A 25,424-nucleotide genomic window follows, 5' to 3' on the forward strand; every position below is an offset into this window, starting at 1 on the left:
CGCCGTAATTTGTGTAGATGCAAACACAAACCAATACAATTGGTGGAATTCCAAGTGTAAAAAGTAGTGATACACCACAAGAAATTAAATTCACCACCGAACAAGAAATATATGGAAAAATTTAGTACTGTTCAATAATGAATGGCAATTGTTAGAAGACAAAAAAGGAGTGGAAATCCAAGAATGAAGTTGGGCGGCGCTCATTCTAGGAGAACCCTAGCAGAGCGTTTTCGAAAGTTTTCATCTTTTCCTCACTTTAATAACCAACTTTGTGACAACTTATTTCGATGGGTAATATGTGAAATTTGAGGTATCCGAAAATACTTTATGATATCAATGGAACATATAATATATTTCTTTTAGAAAAATTGGGTTTATTTGCAGAAGAATAGTTTCGAAGTCTTAAACCATGATTATGACCTTGCAAATATTAGAGCAGACATGGAGGAAGCTGATCTGCGTTTGGAAAATGAAGTTAATTCGGCACTAGAAAATTCACAAGGACAGAAAATTGATTCAGACTCGCAAGAAGATTTTGTTGAAGATACTCAGCAAGAAGGGCATTCCAAAGAAGATGAGATTGATACAAGTTTAAAAGAAGATGTGGCTGATTGTTCAAAAGTAATGGAAGAAAGGAATCAAGCATTTCTAGCACAGTCTTGGGCAAACATGGATGAAGACGACGAGGCTGAACAGAGATTGCTAAAGGGCCTAGAGAAGGAAGCATTGCAAGATGATTCAGAATTTCAAGTGATTGGTAGGCCAAAGGGGAAGGTCACTAAACCAAAACATCCAGTTAGAAGTTACACAACCAGAAAAAGCACTGGTAATCCAAAACCTTTTAAATGAAGATGTTATATTGGAATATAAGGGGAATAGCCAATGCCCCATCAAGATTGGCTTTGAAGAGACTCATTTTAAAACATAAACCTGATTTTGTGTTTGTTGCTGAACCCTGGATGGATTATTCCAATTTTCCTCTTACTTGGTTCCATAGATTAGGATTTAAGATTTTCTCCTGCAACTCAAGAGAAAATCTTCTACCTAATCTGTGGTGTTTTTGTACTTTTAATTATAACCCCATAGTTGTAAATAAAGATGAACAACAAGTTTCTTTTTCTTTCATTTTGGAGGAAAATACTTTTTATGTGTCTGCTGTATATGCTTCTACAAGTTACTGGAAAAGAAAAGAATTATGGCAGAAGCTCACTTCATTGCAAACTCAATTTGATGCGCCTTGGGCTTTTATCGGAGACTTTAATGTTATTTTAGGATCACATGAGCACAAAGGAGCATTTCAACCAGCTAGGGCCCCTATGAATGATTTTCAAAGCTGGTCAGACTTGCACAGTTTGTTACACCTTCCTACTAGAGGAGTTGAATTTACCTGGGACAATAGAAGATTTGGTAGGAGGCATACAAAGAAAAGGTTAGATCGAACTATATGCAACCAACAATGGTTAGATTCTTGTGCTGTTATATCTTGTTCATCATTGATTAAACTTAGATCAGATCATTACCCTTTACTTCTTGATTTTCGAACCCTAAACCTACAAATGGCCTCAAGCTTTAAATTTCTTAAAATGTGGACTTTGCATGACACCTGCCATAAGGTGATTGAAGAGAGCTGGAATGTTAGAATTCTTGGCAGCCCTATGTATATTCTCAGCTCTAAATTAAAGATGCTCAAAGACAAACTCAAAGTCTGGAATAAAGAAGTCTTTGGTAACATTCATTTGCAAGTAGCAGAAGCTGAAAAAAATCTGAATGATATTCAAGACCAGATCAACATCTCAGGGAACAATGATACTCTTATGAATGAAGAAAAAATTGCTCAAACAAACCTTGACCTAGCCTTACACAAACAAGAGACCTTCTGGTTGGAGAAAGCTAAACTTAAGTGGCATGTGGATGGTGATAGAAATACCAAGTATTTTCATAGGCTTACAAAAATTAAAAATAAAACTAAAATTATTTCATCACTCAGAAATGGTGAAGACATCATCACTGATCAAGAAAGAATTTCTGAGCATGTGGTTTCTTATTATAATTTTTTTTTCTACTAACTATTTTTTGCAGGATCAGTCACTTGTCGAAGAGGCAATCCTAAAGCTTGTTGATGAAACTTCAAACAGGATTCTCACAATGTTACCATCAAAAGAAGAAGTAAAAAATGCAGTCTTTGATTTAAACTCAGATGGTGCACCTGGACCTGATGGGTTTGGTGCTTGTTTTTTTCAATCATATTGGAGTATTGTGCAGAAGGATGTTTATGAAGCTGTGCTTGATTTTTTCAGAACTGGTTTGTTTCCCCCCAATTTCAATGCTAACTCAATCATTCTTATTCCAAAAACTCCCAATGCTGATAGTATTGATCAATTTCGACCTATTGCTTTAGCCAATTTTAAATTCAAAATCATCAGCAAAGTTCTTGCAGATAGGTTAGCAAAAATTCTTCCTAGTATCATTTCAAAAGAACAAAGAGGTTTTGTTCAAGGCAGGAACATAAGAGATTGTATTGCCCTTACCTCTGAAGCTATCAATGTGCTGGATAAAAAGTGCTTCGGAGGGAACCTTGCTCTCAAAGTAGATGTATCGAAAGCTTTTGATACTTTAAATTGGGAGTTTCTTAGTCTTGTTCTCAAAACTTTTGGCTTTAATGAGTTATTCTGCAACTGGATTTGGTCAATTCTTCATTCTTCCAAAATGTCTATCTCTATGAATGGAACTCAGCATGGTTTCTTTAATTGTAATAGAGGAGTGAGACAGGGCGATCCCCTATCTCCCCTTCTCTTTTGTATTGCTGAAGAGGTGTTAAGCAGGAGTATCTCCATATTGGTGGATCAAGGGAAAATAGAACTTATTGCTGCTTCAAGGAATAACAACATTCCCTCACATTGCTTTTATGCGGATGATTTAATGGTGTTCTGCAAAGGGAAGGTCTCTAGCTTGGAAGCATTAAAATCTCTATTCACCAGATATGCTGCCTGTTCTGGTCAAGTCATGAATCTGAGGAAATCTTTTATTTTTGCTGGTGGCATTACTGATTCTAGAATTAATTATATTGTCAACTTGCTTGGTTTTTCTATAGGTTCACTCCCTTTTACTTATCTTGGGGCTCCCATATTTAAGGGTAAACGTAAATGCATACACTTCCAACCTATAGCTGACAAGGTGAAGGCCAAACTTGCAAAATGGAAAGCTTCACTTCTCTCTATTGCCGGAAGAATTCAACTTGTAAAATCGGTGGTCCAAGGAATGCTTGTTCATACAATGTCTATTTATTCTTGGCCAATTAAAATTCTTAGAGATATGGAGAAATGGATGAAAAACTTCATATATAGTGGTGATATCACAAAGAGGAAAATGGTGACGGTAGCTTGGAGGAAAATATGCACAGACTTTGAAGAGGGTGGACTAGGGCTCAAATCTCTCATACGTTTGAATGAAGCTACTAACCTGAAAATGTGTTGGAACTTACTCCAGTCTAATGAGCAATGGGCAATCATAATTAGAAGCAGAGTTTTAAGAGACCATAAATGCATTAATCATCACATCTTCTCATCTATATGGAGTGGAGTTAAAGGTGAATTTCAAGTTATCATGAACAACTGTTCTTGGATAGTTGGTAATGGGAAACAAATAAATTTTTGGTCAGACTCTTGGTGTGGACAGGTTCTTGCTCAAACTTACAACGTGCCTGACCATATGCTTCAGCTGTTACCTAAGAAGTTGGAGAACTATATCAACAATCACAATTGGAACATTTCTGAAGAATTGAATCAAAACTTTCCTAATCTGAGATCGTTGGTCTCTCGGATTACCCTTCCTACTAGTGATCGGAGAGATACGCTAGTTTGGAATCATTCCTCTAAAGGTGACCTAACTCAGAAAGATGCATATGCTTTTAAAAAACATCACTTTCCCAAGATTAAATGGGCAAAGCTCATTTGGTCAAAGGATATTCCCCCTTCCAAATCTCTGCTTGTTTGGCGAATGATGCTAGATAAATTACCTACTGATGAAGTCTTAGCCTCCCGAGGATGTCATCTTCCTTCAGTGTGCTCTTTATGCTTGGCTCAAGAAGAATCCAACTTTCATCTATTTTTTCTATGTGTGTATGCAGTTAATATTTGGAGATGGTTTGCTACTTGTTTAAACTGTCCTCTTCAGTTTCAATCTAAAGAAGAAATGTGGTCCACCATTAACAAATGCTCTAGCCCCCAAGGTAAGCTAGTTATTACTGCTGCAATGATCAATATCTTCAATGTAATCTGGTCTGCAAGGAACCAAAAAAGATTCAACAACAAAACCATTCATTGGAGAACCTCCATAGCTAATCTTATTTCCAGCACCAACCTCTCTGGTAATAACACTCTTGCAACTTCCTCTTCCAGCATGTATGATTTTACTATCATAAAAAAATTCAACATCACTTTGCATCCTCCTAGGGCCCCTCAAATCATAGAGGTTTTATGGCACCCTCCTATTCTAAACTGGATAAAGTGCAATTCTGATGGGTCCTCAAACTCTCTCTCATCTGGCTGTGGTGGTATATTTCGAAACCATAATTCAGATTTTCTTCTTTGTTTTGCTGAGAATACTGGTCAAGAAGATGCTTATTATGCTGAATTATCAGGTGCTTTGAGAGCGATTGAATTAGCAAAACAATTCAATTGGTTCAATCTTTGGCTAGAACTTGATTCAATGCTAGTGGTTAATGCTTTCAAGAACAAAGCCTTAGTCCCTTGGAGGTTAAGGAATATATGGGATAACTGCTTGAACATTGTTACAAACATGAACTTCATTGTATCACATATTTTTAGGGAGGGTAACCAATGTGTTGATCACTTGGCAAACATGGGTTTAACTTGTAATGTTCCTTACATATGGGTGCAGCTCCCTAGTAGCATTAGCGCTTTTGTATCTCAAAACAAGTTAGGGATGCCTAACTTTAGGTTTGTTACTCATTAAAGAGGTTTGGTTTGGCCCCCCTCTCTTTCTTTGTATTTTTCTCTTCCTCTTATATCTATATTTTCGGTAGTCTAGTGTTTTGCTAGCTACTTTTTTGGTTTTAAAAAAAAAATTATTATTATTATTATTATTATTATTATTATTATTATTCTTATTATTATTATTATTGAGCTGCTCCCGTTGAACAAATATGATATTTGTGTCAACGCCATGATCATGTGGGTATCCATTAAATGGGTAATATGTGAAATTTGAGGTATCCGAAAGTACTTTTATATATCAATGGAACATATAATATATTTTTTTAAAAAAAATTGGGTTTATTTATTAAAAGTAATTGTAATTGTCTTGAGTTTATTCATTCTCTCTTACAGACACAAAAAATATTAACACAAAAATATTCGCATATTTCTTTCTCGATTTAACGACAAAATTTCTAACCAAAACAAAATACATCACACTTATTTTCTTCTTCCTTTTACCACAAAATAATAGTTTAAAAATCAGCCATTATATATTTAATAAGGGATGTGTAAGTATTTTTATTATTTTATTATTGGGTACAGATAATCGCTGTCACGAGTACAATTGAACCACATATGTACAAATTAATTAACGGGTGGTTGGAAATCCATTTATTTTCCAGTTTATATATATATATATTAAGCTACCCGTCTCATGTCAATGGAGAATTTTCTATAGGTACCAGTAAGTAAAAAATATTTTACCATACTACTCGTAGTTATACATGAAAAAGATCTAAAACATATATTCTACATGAAATAGATCTAAAACATATAAGAATGATAATGTTTCTTAATATATTATAAAAAATAACGTTATGTTTCCAAGTATATGTTACCCTTCTTCAAAAAAAAAAAAGTATATGTTAACATTTTTTTTTTCATAATTACATCAAAGTAAGGTTTTTTTAGCAAATAATAACAGAAGTCATAGTATTATCATTTTCACAAAATATTATAACTTTAAATATATTGTAAAATATTGAATATTTAACAGAATATAATATTGAATCTTACTTAAGAATGCCATTAAACACTATACAAGAGTTGTTCTCTAGGAGAAATATACTATTATAATTATAATTAAATACACCAAATAGCTTACATAGTGATGAGAGTAGTGGTATCAATAAGTTGGATTTTTTCATATGTGGGTTGCACTGTGTGTTGCAACGTAAGGTATTAGTATATGTGTGAGAGAAATATATCAATGAGGTCGTGAATATGTTATGTGTCTTAAAAGAAATATGATGCATCTTGAACTGTGTATGTAATTGCTTGAGCCTCCATGGGAGATCGAGCATATGATCATCTGTGTCATATCATGGAAGGAGATGTCTTCTAGATAACGTGTGTGTACCTATTTATTGGATTTTGTGTTCCTTTCTTAAATATAAATTGATTTTCCTAGGATTAGGTGAAACTTTCCATGTTGGATCAGATACCTTATGCTCTTCTTCAGTTTAACATTATTAGAGACGTTCTCACATGCTTTTTACATGGTTACTATGTTCCTAAGTGCTTCAGGTTCTATTCAAAGTGCGTCTATTTGTCAATGCATCCAAACATCTCATTTTAAAAACACAATATCATGGTTCAAAATTAATCTATATCATAAAATTATCACATTTCCATGCATTTTACGATGCGCATCTGTGATTATACGATATATATACATACTCGTTGTTCTTATTACTTATGTATTATCTTTTATGTTTTTTGACTAATCACCCCTCCATTATTTGTGTGTGCATGTTTACGAAAGCACAATTCTTGTAGATTGTTGGTCGATGATTCAAATTGGGTAAGGAATGTGTCTAAAATCATTTGGGTTTATGGTGTAAAAAATTTATTTTATTTTGTATCTAAAATTTGGTAAATAATTTATTTTATTAAGCATCTAAAATTTGGGTTTATGGTGTTACATTAATGGTATCAAAGACTAATTTATCTAATCAAACATTTACAAATTTATAGAAGTTTGATGTCTATGCTTCTTGTGGCAGTACATCAGCCAAATAGAAGTGCATATCTCCCATAACTGCAGGGAGAAATTCATTTTTATATATTGATTCTACGGTCAAGGTTTCACCATCATCAATCTTCATTGAACCTAGTTTTGGATAACATACAGACATTCCAACAAGGTAACCTTCCTCATTCCCTGCTTCTTTTCCCGTTCCATATGTTGGTGTCGATGTACACAAAGTTCTTCCATCCTAATTAATTAATGGAAAACAAAACAATTAATAAATCATTTCATGAGATTAATTTGACTATATATGGAATCAAGAAAATTTATTTTCATTTAAAAAATACAATGAGATAACATAACCAAATTTAACAAAATTTAGTCAAATGAATAATATTAAACTTTACCTGTCCGTATAATGTTGCATTAATAACACCTGTATGCGCATGACCAGAGGCGTAGATAAGATAACCACCTTTCTTCATAGGGATGCTTGCTTTTTGAACGTGGAATAGGTTTGTACTATTATTTTTTGAAATAGTAAACTCTGCCTGTAATAAATTTAGAAAACTTTGTGGATCACTTGTTTATAACGTGCAAAGTAATAAAAAAACTATTATCATCAGGTTTAAGAAATTATCTTGTTTTGTTTTTATATGCAAATGATATTTTTTAATATTCTTTGATAGTAAATAGAGTTTCAATGAGCCTCCTACTAAGGTTTTCAAACCCAATCGCCTAAGCCACATATTGGTCGTGACAAAATTTAATTAACCACAAAAATTAAAAAATAATAATTTAAATTATTTACTTACCTGACAATCATGGATTGTTTCAGAACCATTTGTTTTTACCCGATCAGTGACGTCAAGTACATAAAATCTAACTGGAATTTGGTGTTGGTCCCAGTTAACCCAGGTTATGTTGTATCTTATGGCAAGATTTCTCCTTGGTGCTTGAAATCCCTTTCTCATTTTGCACTGAAACTTATCTTGGCAACAAAGGACTCCTGCTTTATATTCAGGAGTCACTTTTCCATGGAATCCAACTGTCACATCATAAAAATTTTCAGGGAGACTAAACTGGTCACACCTACATTGAATACAAATTTTCTTATCTTCAACGCCTCGTGTATCAATGACCAACACACCCAACAACCATTGCTCTTCCCACCCTTCTGTAATATCTGCAGGTTTACCTATTTCAACCGCAAATGGATAAGGAAGTTTTGTACTTGTTCCTCGCGTTTCACTTCCAGAACTCCATTGATGTGGAAGAATACCCTTGTTGCATGTTCTATCATTTCTTTTGTAAATGAGATCCCCAGAAGGTTTGGTATGATCATTTGGATCTCGTGACACTGACATATTCTTCTTTAGAATATATTTTAAAATATACCAATGATGAATGTAAGTTTCATGCAATGGTACAGAGTTTCCATGTTCATCAACTAGATCAACATCAAAGCTCTTGATTCCAACATGACCCTTTGGAAATTCAATATTATACATTTGTTTATCTGCGACTTCTCCAGGCCCCACTTCAAACTCTTTTGACAAATATGTTGTTGATTGGATAACATTTGGAGACTGTGGTTGTGAATAAGTTGTGCTTGATAGCATCACAAGTAATGATAATGAGAAAATACACGATTTAGAGATTAATCTCATGTTTACCTGCAAGCAAATGATTATTGTTACATCATTAGTTATGATTAATGCTTCTATTGTTATTATTTTGTGTAAGTTAATAAATGAAAATACCGTAGTGGAGATTTCTTCCTTCTTGAACTCCTTGGAATTGAAGTTAAAAACTTGTAGAATTCAATTTTGTGAAGATGTGGAGATCTTGCATGTTGCCTACTTTTATAGTTGAAATCTAAAGGATTGACATAACTTTGACGTGTAGATATTGCATGTTTTATACTTTTTTTAACAATTCCAACACATATGTTGACTCACATTTTTAGGTTTCTGAGTTGTTTTTATATATTGTTAAGTAGTTTAACAACAAAAAAATCGTTAAGAATTTATTAGAAAATCTAAAAATGCAAGTCAGTTAGATAATTCCTTTTATCTGGCTATTTTTTAGAAATAAAAAGTTTATTTTGAATACATCTCAACAAAATATTATAATTAACAATATTATTTACAAATATTAATTAGTTAGAGATATTGGTTGTTATAATTTTCTTTTGAAAAAAAATGATTCATACCAAATAAATTTTTAATTTTTTTACAAAAGTAAAATAATCGTTACCGTGTATACCTGTTAACAATTGGATCAATATAGTCATTTTTAATATACAGTAATACAATCTATCTCGCAATATCTTGTGGTGTCACCCTTTATCAATTATCATTACAAATAAAATTTAAGAGAATTTTTTTTATTTTATATTTTCATATATGAGAGTTTACTTTATATGTTTTAACAATACACTTAAAATTCAACGAAAAAAAAATCAGGGAATATGATTTCGAAAAAAAAAACAAAAATTAATTAGTGATATTAGTTATTACATCCAATTTTTTTAATAAAAACATGTATATAACTGATGCGAGTACAAATGATACTTTTACCACAATCAAACAAAATCTTAGTGAGTCTTGGCAGAAATTGTTGTCAAAATTGATTTAAATGATTATATTTTCACGTTACTCTATTATTTCAATAGTTGCAAAGTTATACTTTTCATAAAATTAAAAAATGAATAAACACGAAAAGATTATTAATGTGGTTCTTCTTAATAGATGTAAAGGAATAGCACTACAAAAAAAAAAAAGATAGTAAAGGAATATTATTATTTTTTGGGTCAAGTATTCTAGTGGTTAGAATTCATCTTTTTTAGGTGAATATGTGGGGAGTCCGGGGTTCAAACCCCGAACCCTGCATATAACAATGCATGTCCCTGCAAACTGAACTATGCTCACAGGGACGTAAAGGAACATAATTACTCTTGGGTTTAGGGATGACAATAGATATTATTATTATTATTATTATTATTATTATTATTATTATTGAGCTCCTCCTGTTGAACAAATATGATATTTGTGTCCACGTCATGATCATGTGGGTATCCATTAAATAGGTAATATGTTTTTTTTTTGATAAGCAAGGAGAGAGGACAGGCGTCAAGAGGCAACATCGACATCCCAACTATGTTGGCACCCTGAGAAACCTCCATCCTATGCCGCCAAACTCTAGAGATTTTATTAAAAAAAAAGAGGGAAAATAATTACAAAGGAGGGGGGACTAGACCAAAACCCTCAAAAGAAAACATAAAGAAAAAAAAACAATAAACAAAAACAACCAAAAAACAGATTAAGGAAATCCGTAGTTAGGTAAACCACATCTATCCCGAATGAAAAGGTTTGTGAGACAGATATAAATTCTTTAAAACAATCCAAGTATCAGAATTACTGATACCTCTAACATTCCAATAGAGAAAATTCATGGAGCAGTCGGATGATTACCACCCCGAGAACGGGTTTTAGTAGGCTGCTTTGCTAAGACCTGTTGAACTTTAATTTTATGTTTCTGCTTCCTTGTTAGGACCAGTGTGAAGTCTTCAGCAGCTTATCTTTCATCATATTCACGAACTCTGTTCCACAATTCTAGACTGTGCTGAATATTCTTACTGGGATGAACTTCTTGTTGTTGTAACTCGACAACCACTTGCTCCTCTTGAATTGTCGTGGGCATGCTTACACCAAGGGACTGCTCTACAATCACAGGTGACACCAAGGAATGGCCTGACCCAGAATGCACGTCAACGTGCTCAATAACAGTATCCGTCTGAACCTGAACTGATTCTACAAACACCTCATGTACCTCATTATGCTCATTGTGCTCATCAGGGGATGAATGTGGTACACGCTCGTTAGAACCCTTGGGACTCTCCCCCAGCTCCCGAGGGCTTGAACGAATGTTTTCCATATCATCATAAAGCGTAAGAGTGACATCATCCAGCGTGGGGTTCTCCAACTCCTCCAGCGATGTCTGATGCAACCGCTCTGGATGCACGTCATCGTGCGCAACAGTGGAAACATACTCTAACATTGACATAACACGTGGCAACTCCTCAGGAGATATTATGTCAAACACATTGTGTAATGGAAAGCTGAAAGAGTTGGACGACAGAGACGACATGGATACAGGGACGTCCGTATGAGAAGTAGCCACTGTTGAAGTAACAATAGAAATCGGCCCCACCTGTGAATTAGAGTTCAATGCAGAGGAAGGAATAGGAGCAGAATTGGCATGTGAAGTCAAAACCAGAGATGTAGGAGTAGCAGAAACCGGTACCCTCTGAGTGGTAGTAATTGTTGAAGCAACCCGAGCCAGAACCCACTTCCAAATGCCTCCATTGGCCGAAGTGTAAGCACCCACATCATTGTTCTGCCGAGATGGTTTAGGGGGTGCTGCCTCAGCAATAATAAGTTGTTTCCCACGATCATTCTTGTCCTTTGGTGGCTGCGGATGTAACCATCGACAAGTGGAGACATTGTGCCCAATAGAGTAACAGTGATGGCAAAACAACGGTCTCCTCTCATATTGAACTTCCACTTTGAAAGCGAAGCCATATCGTGCCAACCGCGCTTGCGATTTCCTTTAAAGTTCTCTCCCGCCAATACTCCTGCAGTAACTCAACCAAGCGAATCCAAAGCGAAACAGGTGTCTGTTTCTGAGAAAGGTATTTGAAATCTTTGGTCCACTGCGATAATCCCGGCTGGAGGTTGACTGTGCCTGCTGCCCATATTTTCCGTAGATCATCCGCCGAGTCAAAGTGAAAGTCATAGTACCCTTTGCCGAGAGGCACCATTTTCCAGCCCGCCAATGTTTTCCAAAGCTTCCCTATTTTGGTACTTAGGTCTCGTGCAGAATACGGCTTATCCCCCTTGTTAAGAGTCAATCTAGCCCTTAACGCATTATTGCATTCTTCTACACCCTTATGGTACTCCTCCTGGCAGATTCTGATGCTCAAAGCATCTCCTTTGATGCATGGCGTAGGGAGAGGTCTGTCATCATTCACTTTTTGACCCGCTAAGGCTGCTGCAAATGATTTAGTTGTTACTGTAGGTGGTTGCACAACTGCTGAAGGAACTGGTTGCACAACTGCTGAAGGGACGGTGTCGGACACACACGGCCAAGGGCACGTGTATGCCATACTGGGTCACCGTCAAACAAATCAATACAAATGGTAATTCACGTAAAATTAAATCACGTACACCACAAGAATTGAATGGAATCTTGATGACCGCCGTAATTTGTGTAGATGCAAACACAAACCAATACAATTGGTGGAATTCCAAGTGTAAAAAGTAGTGATACACCACAAGAAATTAAATTCACCACCGAACAAGAAATGTATGGAAAAATTTAGTACTGTTCAATAATGAATGGCAATTGTTAGAAGACAAAAAAGGAGTGGAAATCCAAGAATGAAGTTGGGCGGCGCTCATTCTAGGAGAACCCTAGCAGAGCGTTTTCGAAAGTTTTCATCTTTTCCTCACTTTAATAACCAACTTTGTGACAACTTATTTCGATGGGTAATATGTGAAATTTGAGGTATCCGAAAATACTTTATGATATCAATGGAACATATAATATATTTCTTTTAGAAAAATTGGGTTTATTTACAAAAAGTATTTGCAGTTGTCTCGAGTGTATTCATTTTATTTTAAAGACAAAAAAATATTAACACAAAAAAAAGCGAGAGTTGCACATCATTTGAAGGCAAAAAAGAACACAAACATTTGTTTTGAGAAAAAGAAAAAAAAAAAAAACTCATACAGGAATACAACAAATTATTTAATAAAAATAATATTTAATTCTAAATTACATAATTGCCCATATTTTTAAAAGAAAAGGAGGTGTTTTTGGTCCAAAGCAAAAAGTTGCTCAATGCGATAGTATATATTAGATAGTTAGGGTTTGGATAGGAACCCTAGCCGCTGCTACCCACTCTGTCCCATCCCCTGGCCGCTCTTCACATTATTATCTGCATTCAATCATTTCAACCAAATGTAGACAGAACGTTCTCTTGGTTTAATTACACACAGGTATGCAGATTGGATCTGATTGCATCTATTCATTGTCATTTCTGCCATATCATTTTATTACTTCCGTGTTCTTATTTTAATTTTTTACAGGTTCATTGTGACCTGATGCTATTCCTTGATCATGATTTTAATTTTTTGTCGTCACCTACTATGTCCTTTCTTTGGTGGTTTATTGGTGACATCGTTCAATTTTTCTATTTCATCAACGAGTGTAATTTCTCTGATTAAAAAAGCGGACAGGATGGGATTCAAGTCCAAAGGTCAGAAGGATGGATCGATAAAAATGGTACTCATAAATTTAATTTACGTTATATCTTATGTTTCGAATTGTTAGTTCATCTAATTCTAGTGCAGACATTCAATATTTCGATATTTATTGATTCCGATCAAGTATATAGTTATCGGATGAGTCGTTTTATTTCATTTTTTTAATTCGGATTGTGTTGAACTGCTGATCTTTTTTTGCTTTTTGAATTGGGTGGTGCATGTCATTGCTGCTAATTAAATGTTGTAAAATCTAATCATCTCGTCTCTAATACAATCACATTAAAGTCTCTTGATATTATGCATTACTTATACAATCACCTAGGTGTCACATTGATTTTTTATTTTTAAAGTACTAAGATGCTTTGATTTTAATGTCTTTGGCAGGTAGATTCTGCAACCATTGACAGATTTTGCCGGGCTATCTTCGGGAGATAGTTATCAAGGGTTCCTTTAGACTTGAAATCCAATCCGCAAGCATTACACAACAATGGCTTCTCGTATGGTCCTTTTTGCCAAACTTTAGATGAAGCAGTGAAACACATAAAATATAGAAAAACAGAAACAAAGAGTGTGATGAAGAGTGTGTTGATGCTTTCTCATTGAATGGTTAAGATGTTCTTTGAATGTTTAACCATGTCAAGTAACTTGGGATTTCTATTGAGAAAAACACATGTGAAGACAAGCCACCCTTTGGATTCCTCTATCATCTGAGAAAGTGTTTAAGTTCCTCACTGATCCTACACAAAGATTTAAGGGTCACTAACTAGTTCAAAATGATTGCTCAAAAATGTATTTTAGATTTTGTGTTTATGTTTAGTGTAATAATATCGAATTCTAGGAATGAAATTCTAGATTTTGAAATATGGGAAGTTAAGTCAGAAGTTCAAAAGTATTTTTCAAAATTTTAATCTAGATTTTATGTTTATGTTTAGTTTGAAATTATCAAATTCTAATGATGGCATTCTAGATTTTGATATCTATTGATATTGATCATGTCTGACGTTGTACAGTTTATGGTTCAGTTTATTTCATTTTATGAATTCAGATTATGCTATTGATTTTGTTTTGCTTTTCAAATTTGCTAGAAAATGTCATGTCCGTAAATTAAATGCTGAAAAGTATGATCACCTATTGTTTAAGTGGAAAGAGCCTAATGAATAAGGAATAGTGTGGACGTATAAAAAAAAAAATCCCATTTTGAAATTTTTTGAAGGCCAAATTCCACCCGTGTCTTTATTTTATATGATTCTAACAAGTTAAGTTTTTTTGTTAAAAATTCGTCTTTAAGTTCTTTTAAGTATTTTGATTTGAAATAGAATTGATTAATTAATTGATTTATAATAATGTGTGTAACTAACCATGTTTGATGTCATAAGCATTTTTAGACCTATCACCTCAATGTTAAAGGGTCCATAAACACATTTGAACAAAGTTTGCTGAAAATTGGGTGATAGTGTAAATATTCTATAACTTAAAAGGCCAATTTATAACCAAAAGAAACTTAAATGACCAATTGATAATAAAATAACTTGAAGGTCAAATCGTAGTGGGGTTTGGACATATTGATATTGTCCATGATACTCTATTTTGTACAAAACGTTGTAAAAAACAGTCCTAGACAGGGAACCATGGACCAAAAATGTTTTAAGTTCTAACTTGCAGTTTAATTATGACTAAGATGCCTCTGTAGCCACTGTGTTATAGTCTTTCATTGTCAACCCCTATTGGGATATCCCTGATGATGTTAAGACTTTTTTAATATAATAATGTTGTGCCTCAAGCCTTCAACTATTTAATATATTACTTGGTTTAAAGCCTCTGCTTATTACCTCACAAATACATTGATACAAGCAATGTATAGCGTTTAGACATGAGCATGAAAAGAGTTACTCTCCCATCCATGTATGGATGTTTTATTTTTCTTAATTTTATTGAGATCTTTCTCAATTTTTTGTAAGTTTAAACTATTTTTTATATATCAATTTGATTTAACTTGTTTACATTATCAATGTAAGAATACTTTATAAATGCATCAAATGATTGTTTGACACATCAATATAATGTGTTTAAAAAAAATCATTAAATCATTTGATAGCACATTATTGAATGAATGTATGAATAAAAAAAAAATTACATTGATAGTGTATACAAATTAAACTCATTATAGTTGGACATTATTAAAATTGTTTAAAATCAAAATCAAAGTTTGTTAAGGCTGGTCCTTTTCTTAAGTGTCCAAGAGGTTCAATAGCCATGTTTGTTACTTATTTTGCTATTCTTAAACCTTCAATTAGCCAATCTTGAGTAGGTTAGTTTAGCTTCTTCAACAAAAGTAAAACTTTCAATTAGTTTATAGATCATCTAAGACATTATGGAACGTAACCATTGAAGAATGTTAGTGACCCAGACATTGACACAACTATTTCGATCAAAGATATTGAGAACAAACAATCAATAGCACTCTATTCATAGTTTGTAGTTACTCAATTAATTTTGGGAAGGAAATATGGTATGACCTAGTCGCTTTCTCATTCTCTTTTATGAAAAAAAACCAAACACTTTCCTACATGCAAAACCCCTCATTTGTTACTATTAACCTAATCACAATCACCCTTCCGGTTCACGGTCGGACCGGTTCAACCAGCCGGTCCGGTCCGATTTTCAAAACTATGGAAAAGAGCATCGACAACTACATTGGAAACTCCTTCCTTGTACTGAATGGAAAAATCAAATTTCGTTAACTTTGCTACCCAAAATTATTGAAAAGGAGTGTTGAGCTTATGCTCTAGCATTTTTTTTTTTTTGAAACGGCAAATTTTATTAAACAACCGGATCTCTGCTCAAGAAAAACAGAGATCGGTGAATTAGAAAATACAAACTAAAGCCGCCGTATAAAGGCAGAACACCCGAAAATAAACACCCTACCCTAAAAAACACCCTTGAAGACAAACCCAGCAAAATACGTCGCCACCAAAAACAGACTTCTTCATGAAAACGAGCCCTGTAAAAACGGTATCCACACCACCCATCGTCACTACTCACCCCCAAAGAACACCCCTCAAAATAAAACTCCCAGACCTCAACACCAAAGCTGAGCCACATTCGAAAAGCTCCTAACTGAAGGATCATACAGCTTCCACCACCTTTCGACCTCCGATCCACCGAAAGAACACCAAAACAAGCCCAAAAACCAACTTGAGCCAAAGAACTGACTCCCGATCTCGAATCAAAAGCGATCGGCCCACCAAACTATAGGACCAAATCAGCAGGGCACCCTTCACCCCCGGTACACCAGAGAAACACCATGTCAAGCCAGACAAGATTGCAGCTAAACACTGACTCCCGATCTCGAAGCAAAAGTGATCGGCCCATAGGAAACCAGCACACAATATGTAAGACAAAAGACAAGATAAGCGATGCTGCAAACAACAAATCAAAGGAAAAGGCTCATCACAACGCGACACGCACCCTCCAAACACCCTAAACACCTTAACAACCCAAATAACGCAAATAAGAGCTAGTGACGACGAACATGGACCCGCGTAACAAAGACTGCCTCCAAGAGAAATCACCCCAACAAACACCCGCCTCCACCACCTCAAATAACAGATACACAGTGAACCTGGAGGGTGTCTGACACCAAATCAAGCAGAATCAGAAGATACACAACCACCGACGCGAACAACCACAACCATCACGATCCTTACGACGACAAACTATCCAGAAGTTCATTGAAGGAGGATTAATCGTATATGGAAAAGCTATCGCCACACCTGCAGCTGCCGGAATCGGACTACACAGATCAACACCACACATCACCCCCTTCGCACCACACATCCGTCACCACCTACACTCGAACCGAACCACCCACCAACGCCTCCGAATCCAATCTCGCAACCACCCATAACCACCAAAAACCACCACAATCACCACCACCAAAAACCCCGCTTTAGCACCACCATATAAACCACCACTTAAACCACACAAAACACCCTACCCCACCACCATGTGTGATTGTTCATCCTCCAAGGGAAAGAAGAAAATCTTCAAACAGGAACACATCACAAGGTATGGACAGAGGACCACAGTTATGGAAGCCATATCCTTCATATGCCTGGTCCAACATATCGAACTGCTCTAACCACAAAACCTTCTGTTTGTCACTCCTGAAAATGGAATGGAACAAGGAAAGACGGAGCAGGAACAGTTCAACACCTCACACCACCGTCAGCACCTCCAGCAAGATCTACTTCGATGGAAAAGTAAAGGTGATGCGGAGATGGAAGTGATTTGGGAACAGACTCAGGGTGGAAATTCAAAGTTGTAGAATTCCATTATGTTTTTTTTTTCTTCAGAAAAACTTTTTTCTATTTTACAATTTATAAATTTGATTGTTTGAAGAAAAAAAAAATCGGTATAGAAAATATTTTATAGGGATGAAGTCCAATGACAAAAGAGGTAAAATTGGATTTTTTTTTTTTTTTTAAGGTTTGTACGAGGTGAAAGTATAAGTGCAGGGATACATGGTATAATGTTCTGTATTTAAATAAGGTTTTTTGACCCAGCTCAATAAAACTCGAATCCATATTAAACAGGTAGCCCATTTAGACACATGGATTTGAGTTAACTACAATAAGGGGTATTAGGAACTTTTTATAGTCAGAACAACAATTTTCTAAGAGTCCATCTTGCACGGACTATAAAAAGACGGGCTCTTAGAAAATTGTTGTTCTGACGATAAAAAGTTCCTAATAACACATGAAAATTCCAAAAAAGCCCCCAGCGGTAGTTAACCACCGCTCAGGTACCCGGCAGCAGTTAACCACCGCTAGCCTCAGCGGCAGTTAACTACCGTTCACACTAGGAAAAAAACCAGTGCAGTCTACACTGTGATTTCCAGCCATTTTTGCCTGTTTTTACCTGTAATTTCAAATGGCAATTCCGCATGAAATCAAACCGAAACAACAACATCCAGAAATTACAAACATCATCATTTTATAGTTTATCAATTATTCGGTAACATTACACAAAACTGATAATACGTTAATGTTACACAATTGTTTGAAATTCGCCAAATTTTCCACATTATGCTACACATTACACTAGAATTCCATTAATTTATAATAAATGCGAAAGTCAAATATATATATATATATATATATATATATATATAATTCATTAAAGGTTAGTTACATCTTGGCCACAAAAAATGGTCATTACATTATATATCCCAAAAAATACGTTGGTGCATATCGACCAAAAAACGGATGAACAACGACCAAAAAGTGTCATATTTCATCTAATGAAATTAAATCGTCTAAATGTTCCACAACATCTTCAAATTCTTCATTTGCTTTAACCAGAGTGTCATCAAACATAATAGGATTGTCTTGATTTGTTGATTTTTTTGGTGAAACTGGTCTCTCTTGTTTCTCAATCTCCATGAGTGTTTGGAAATGGTCGTGTTGATCCAAAAATTCATCCTCCCATGTTTCCGCCTCTTCACTCTTGTGTAGCATCCACTCTGTAGATGATGGAGGTAGTGGGCAATCATCTTTCAACAAAAGAAGGACAAATTGATTTGGGATTAAATCAAGGCAAATCATGTTGCTTTTCGAGTTAAGCGGATGTAACACCCATACTAGACGTATCTAGAAAGTCTAGCACGCGCGTTGAATTTAGTATTGGATACATTAAAATATACAACATAAAAACTTCAAATGAATTTATATACAACAAAACACGTTCGTATAATAACAATACATCACATATTATCTTATCTAAAATAAATACATCCTTGAGATCCATATTCTTCACGCTTCGGGTACGAACGAGCTCTTGCTGAAAATCCATTCGGCTACTAGCTTGCCATCCATCCTGATAATCTGAAACAAATAAGGATTGGGATGAGACATAATGTCTCAGTGAGTTCCCCTAAATCCTAGGCTATAGGCAACCTCAAGGGAAAACCTACGGTCACCACGTGTCTACATTACAACCTGACGGTTGATTATACGTGTGTGGGGACTTGCATACTTAGACGGTAGTGCATACTAGAGCCGTCATAATCATATCTTAACTTGTTATAGGCTTCACTTCCTATACGTGTCATGGCGGTCGAGGGGAAGTCTAAAACCGCATTGCCAAGAATACCCTCTATGTATCAAGGCCTAAACATAACATAATCATGGCACGATTCTAAACCGGACGATTAGGGGAATCCTAAGATCGTCATCGGTATCATGTTCTTTACTAGTTCTATTCCATGCCTTGTACTTATCATGTAGCATCTAATGCTCTCATTCTTAAACATAAACTTGTATGGATTCACTCTTGCATAATCATGAACATAACGTAATCATAATCATATCATACATATACGTATCTAAGTTCATTCATTATTATGTTAGCGTTGAACAAACAATTATCTTGGTTCATTTTATGGATAGTCCCGGGTGGAGTAACCCCGAGTACAATCCCATACATGACCGATGTACGTACATCGGACTCCCTCGGTGTCGTGCGGGTCCCTTGCGGCTTAAACCGTTCCCCTTAGGTCGAGAACCTCCCGTATCCCCCTGGCGTGGATAACAAGAGACACGAGAACCTACATCTTGTTACTCAGTGACATGCGGGTCCCTTACGGCTTAAATCGTTCTCATAATGAGAACCCCTTGTATCCCCCCTGATGTGGATATCAAGAGACATGTCACCTACACTTATTAGTCATGGTCTTGTCGTGCATAAGTTAAACATATACATACTTACTTGCTTATTACCTCAGACCCTTGAGTCAATCCGATTAGCGGTAAACTTATACTTGTTCATGTACATACTTAATCGTGGTGGAGTGATTAACTAATCAAACCACATCTTATCATGCTTGCTAAACACTCTTAACATATGCGAAGAGTTTATACTTCACGTCTTAGCATTCTAGGAATCTTGCTAACTAGCTAGTTCTCAACGACTATGTCGAGGCTCTAGTCTTCCTCTTGCTTAATGGATAGTTTGCTACCCGTTTCATGACATGATTTCTCTCGTATGCCATGCCTTACTAACATGCTTAATACTTGCCTCATATCATAAAAATCATGCTTTCGTTAATCATCATTTAGGACCTTGGTTTGAGGGGTTTACATTCGTAAAAAGACACCACAGAGAAAACTGCGTCGCGAATCCCCACGCCTGCCTGAAGCGAGCAAAACAATGGAAATTCTCCCTGTCTTACTCGCCTAGGCGAGTAGATTTGCTGGGGAGGCGAGCAGCTGCGAGTTGGGGGCGAGCAAAACCCCCCATTCGCAGTACTAGCTCGCCATGGCGAGTAATTGCTCGCCGTGGCGAGTTAGGACAGTCCAGAACACTTAAAATTGGTATTTTTGACCCAAAATCCTCAAACCAAGTGTCTCTAAGCATATTGGAACATAATTGATCATATAAAACTTGTAAAACATGTATATGGCAAGAATTATCATGTATAGCATTCATGGCATAAAAAGGGGCAACTAGACTAATACTTGAACCCTAGAATTTCATATTATTCATAATAGACATACATGGCATAATCATAATCCCAAAGGGGGGGAAGTCTATCTATGGAACTCACCTAATCATAATCTTGAAGCAACTCCAAGCTCCAAGCTCAAACATGCCCAAAACCTTAGTTTTGCTCCCTTTGCTTCATTACTCATACCATTCAAACCTATCATCCTTTTCTTGCAAACCAAAACGCCATTTCAAGCTCAAAACCATACTTCAACATTACCCTCAAAACACATATTCAAAACATAATGTCAAAAGGAATTCTTGGTGAGGAAGGATAGAGATATTTATCCATTCAAACTTATTATTATTACCTTGTTCATGTGGAGACCATACCTTGCACCAATTAGGATTCACCTTCACCATACACCAAACCCTAGATTTCCAATCACTTCTTCAAGAGGAGAAATAGAAGAAAATCAAACATAATCCATACTTCCTTAATCTTAAATGATCATAAGAGAACAAGTTTGGAAACTTACCAAAAGAGGATGAAGTTTCATTAAGATTGGTGAAGAGGAGAAAAGATGGAATGAACTTCATGAGAGATGGAAAAAGAGAAATCCAACCTTAATCAAGCTTCTACTTGTACAAGAGATCATGAGGGAGTAATATCATTCACTTGCTATGGAGAGGAAGAAGATTTGGAAAATTGATGGAGAAGAAGAAGGGAAAAGTGGCGTGAGAAGGAGAGAGAGAAGGGAGAGAAAATATTCCTTCCAACTTAGAGAGAGAAAGAGATTGAGATAATGAGATATTTCTCCCAAAAACCATTTAAATATCCTTTTTTCGTGAAATTACTTTTATGCCCTTGCCTCTAGCGTGTTTAAAAACGTTTTACCACAAAATAATAGTTTAAAAATCAGCCATTATATATTTAATAAGGGATGTGTAAGTATTTTTATTATTTTATTAATGGGTACAGATAATCGCTGACACGAGTACAATTGATCCACATATGTACCAATTAATTAACGGGTGGTTGGGATATCCATTTATTTTCTAGTTTATATATATACATATATATATATATATATATATTATATATATATATTAAGCTACCCGTCTCATGTCAATGGAGAATTTTCTATAGGTACCAGTACGAAATTTTTTTTTTACCATACTACTCGTAGTTATACATGAAAAAGATCTAAAACATATATTCTACATGAAATAGATCTAAAACATATAAGAATGATAATGTTTCTTAATATATTATAAAAAATAACGTTATGTTTCCAAGTATATGTTACCCTACAACATTTTTTTTCTTCATAATTACATCAAAGTAAGGTTTTTTTAGCAAATAATAACTATATTATAAAAAATAACGTTATGTTTCCAAGTATATGTTACCCTACAACATTTTTTTTTCATAATTACATCAAAGTAAGGTTTTTTTAGCAAATAATAACAGAAGTCATAGTATTATCATTTTCACAAAATATTATAACTTTAAATATATTGTAAAATATTGAATATTTAACAGAATATAATATTGAATCTTACTTAAGAATGCCATTAAACACTATACAAGAGTTGTTCTCTAGGAGAAATATACTATTATAATTATAATTAAATACACCAAATAGCTTACATAGTGATGAGAGTAGTGGTATCAATAAGTTGGATTTTTTCATATGTGGGTTGCACTGTGTGTTGCATCGTAAGGTATTAGTATATGTGTGAGAGAAATATATCAATGAGGTCGTGAATAGGTTATGTGTCTTAAAAGAAATATGATACATCTTGAACTGTGTATGTAATTGCTTGAGCCTCCATGGGAGATCGAGCATATGATCATCTGTGTCATATCATGGTAGGAGGTGTCTTCTAGATAACGTGTGTGTACCTATTTATTGGATTTTGTGTTCCTTTCTTAAATATAAATTGATTTTCCTAGGATTAGGTGAAACATTCCATGTTGGATCAGATACCTTATGCTCTTCTTCAGTTTAACATTATTAGAGACGTTCTCACATGCTTTTTACATGGTTACTAAGTGCTTCAAGTTCTATTCAAAGTGCGTCTATTTGTCAATGCATCGAAACATCTCATTTTAAAAACACAATATCATGGTTCAAAATTAATATATATCATAAAATTATCACATTTCCATGTATTTTACGATGCGCATCCGTGACTATACGATATATATACATACTCATTGTTCTTAATACTTATGTATTATCTTTTATGTTTTTTTGACTAATCACCCCTTTATTATTTGTGTGTGCATGTTTACGAAAGCACAATTCTTGTATATTGTCGGTCGATGATTCAAATTGGGTAAGGAATGTGTCCATGGAACTATTTTTTGGTAGGTAAGACTATTGGATCGATAATACTATTTTTTAAACCATTTTAGAGATAAAGCCAATTGTCTATTAGATCATAAATAATTTGATAAACTTTGGTTCCTTTTACTCCAAGATATTTTAATTTAATTCTTCATATAAATGTTTTGTGAAATATTGAAATGTGGCATCCTAAGCTTTTTATTGAAAGTTAATTTTTATACTTAAATTAAATCAGCTGCAAAAATCATTTGTAAATAATTTATTTTATTAAGTATCTAAAATTTGGGTTTATGGTGTTACATTAATGGTATCAAAGACTAATTTATCTAATCAAACATTTACAAATTTATAGAAGTTTGATGTCTATGCTTCTTGTGGCAGTACATCAGCCAAATAGAAGTGCATATCTCCCATAACTGCAGGGAGAAATTCATTTTTATATATTGATTCTACGGTCACGGTTTCACCATCATCAATCTTCATTGAACCTAGTTTTGGATAACATACAGACATTCCAACAAGGTAACCTTCCTCATTCCCTGCTTCTTTTCCCGTTCCATATGTTGGTGTCGATGTACACAAAGTTCTTCCATCCTAATTAATTAATGGAAAACAAAACAATTAATAAATCATTTCATGAGATTAATTTGACTATATATGGAATCAAGAAAATTTATTTTCATTTAAAAAATACAATGAGATAACATAACCAAATTTAACAAAATTTAGTCAAATGAATAATATTAAACTTTACCTGTCCGTATAATGTTGCATTAATAACACCTGTATGCGCATGACCAGAGGCGTAGATAAGATAACCACCTTTCTTCATAGGGATGCTTGCTTTTTGAACGTGGAATAGGTTTGTACTATTATTTTTTGAAATAGTAAACTCTGCCTGTAATAAATTTAGAAAACTTTGTGGATCACTTGTTTATAACGTGCAAAGTAATAAAAAAACTATTATCATCAGGTTTAAGAAATTATCTTGTTTTGTTTTTACATGCAAATGATAGTTTTTAATATTCTTTGATAGTAAATAGAGTTTCAATGAGCCTCCTACTAAGGTTTTCAAACCCAATCGCCTAAGCCACATATTGGTCGTGACAAAATTTAATTAACCACAAAAATTAAAAAATAATAATTTAAATTATTTACTTACCTGACAATCATGGATTGTTTCTGAACCATTTGTTTTTACCCGATCAGTGACATCAAGTACATAAAATCTAACTGGAATTTGGTGTTGGTCCCAGTTAACCCAGGTTATGTTGTATCTTATGGCAAGATTTCTCCTTGGTGCTTGAAATCCCTTTCTCATTTTGCACTGAAACTTATCTTGGCAACAAAGGACTCCTGCTTTATATTCAGGAGTCACTTTTCCATGGAATCCAACTGTCACATCATAAAAATTTTCAGGGAGATTAAACTGGTCACACCTACATTGAATACAAATTTTCTTATCTGCAACGCCTCATGTATCAATGACCAGCACACCCAACAACCATTGCTCTTCCCACCCTTCTGTAATATCTGCAAGGTTACCTATTTCAACCGCAAATGGATAAGGAAGTTTTGTACTTGTTCCTCGCGTTTCACTTCCAGAACTCCATTGATGTGGAAGAATACCCTTGTTGCATGTTCCATCATTTCTTTTGTAAATGAGATCCCCAGAAGGTTTGGTATGATCATTTGGATCTCGTGACACTGACATATTCTTCTTTAGAATATATTTTAAAATATACCAATGATGAATGTAAGTTTCATGCAATGGTACAGAGTTTCCATGTTCATCAACTAGATCAACATCAAAGCTCTTGATTCCAACATGACCCTTTGGAAATTCAATATTATACATTTGTTTATCTGCGACTTCTCCAGGCCCCACTTCAAACTCTTTTGACAAATATGTTGTTGATTGGATAACTTTTGGAGACTGTGGTTGTGAATAAGTTGTGCTTGATAGCATCACAAGTAATGATAATGAGAAAATACACGATTTAGAGATTAATCTCATGTTTACCTGCAAGCAAATGATTATTGTTACATCATTAGTTATGATTAATGCTTCTATTGTTATTATTTTGTGTATGTTAATAAATGAAAATACCGTAGTGGAGATTTCTTCCTTCTTGAACTCCTTGGAATTGAAGTTAAAAACTTGTAGAATTCAATTTTGTGAAGATGTGGAGATCTTGCATGTTGCCTACTTTTATAGTTGAAATCTAAAGGATTGACATAACTTTGACGTGTAGATATTGCATGTTTTATACTTTTTTTA

General features: G+C 34.6%; 1 protein-coding gene and 2 pseudogenes across 1 annotated transcript; all 3 read right to left on the reverse strand.

Moving 5' to 3' along the window:
* Window positions 1–6,903: 6,903 nt before the first annotated feature.
* Window positions 6,904–8,847, reverse strand: LOC146898344 (uncharacterized). Its single transcript, XM_085734887.1, has 3 exons — window positions 7,785–8,847; window positions 7,377–7,520; window positions 6,904–7,216 (listed from the first exon to the last, which is right to left on the reverse strand). The coding sequence occupies exons 1-3, from the start codon at window positions 8,637–8,639 to the stop codon at window positions 6,986–6,988; spliced, it is 1,230 nt and encodes a 409-aa protein (XP_085591013.1). The 5' UTR covers window positions 8,640–8,847; the 3' UTR covers window positions 6,904–6,985.
* Window positions 8,848–10,422: 1,575 nt separating this feature from the next.
* On the reverse strand, window positions 10,423–12,959 carry LOC146898345 (uncharacterized; annotated as a pseudogene).
* A 10,428-nt stretch (window positions 12,960–23,387) lies between these two features.
* LOC146898346 (uncharacterized) lies at window positions 23,388–25,286 on the reverse strand (annotated as a pseudogene).
* Window positions 25,287–25,424: the final 138 nt, after the last annotated feature.

The sequence above is a fragment of the Medicago sativa genome, chromosome 8 (assembly GCF_051527215.1).
Source record: "Medicago sativa cultivar Bolivia chromosome 8, Bolivia_mono, whole genome shotgun sequence".
Classification (NCBI taxonomy): Eukaryota; Viridiplantae; Streptophyta; class Magnoliopsida; order Fabales; family Fabaceae; genus Medicago; species Medicago sativa.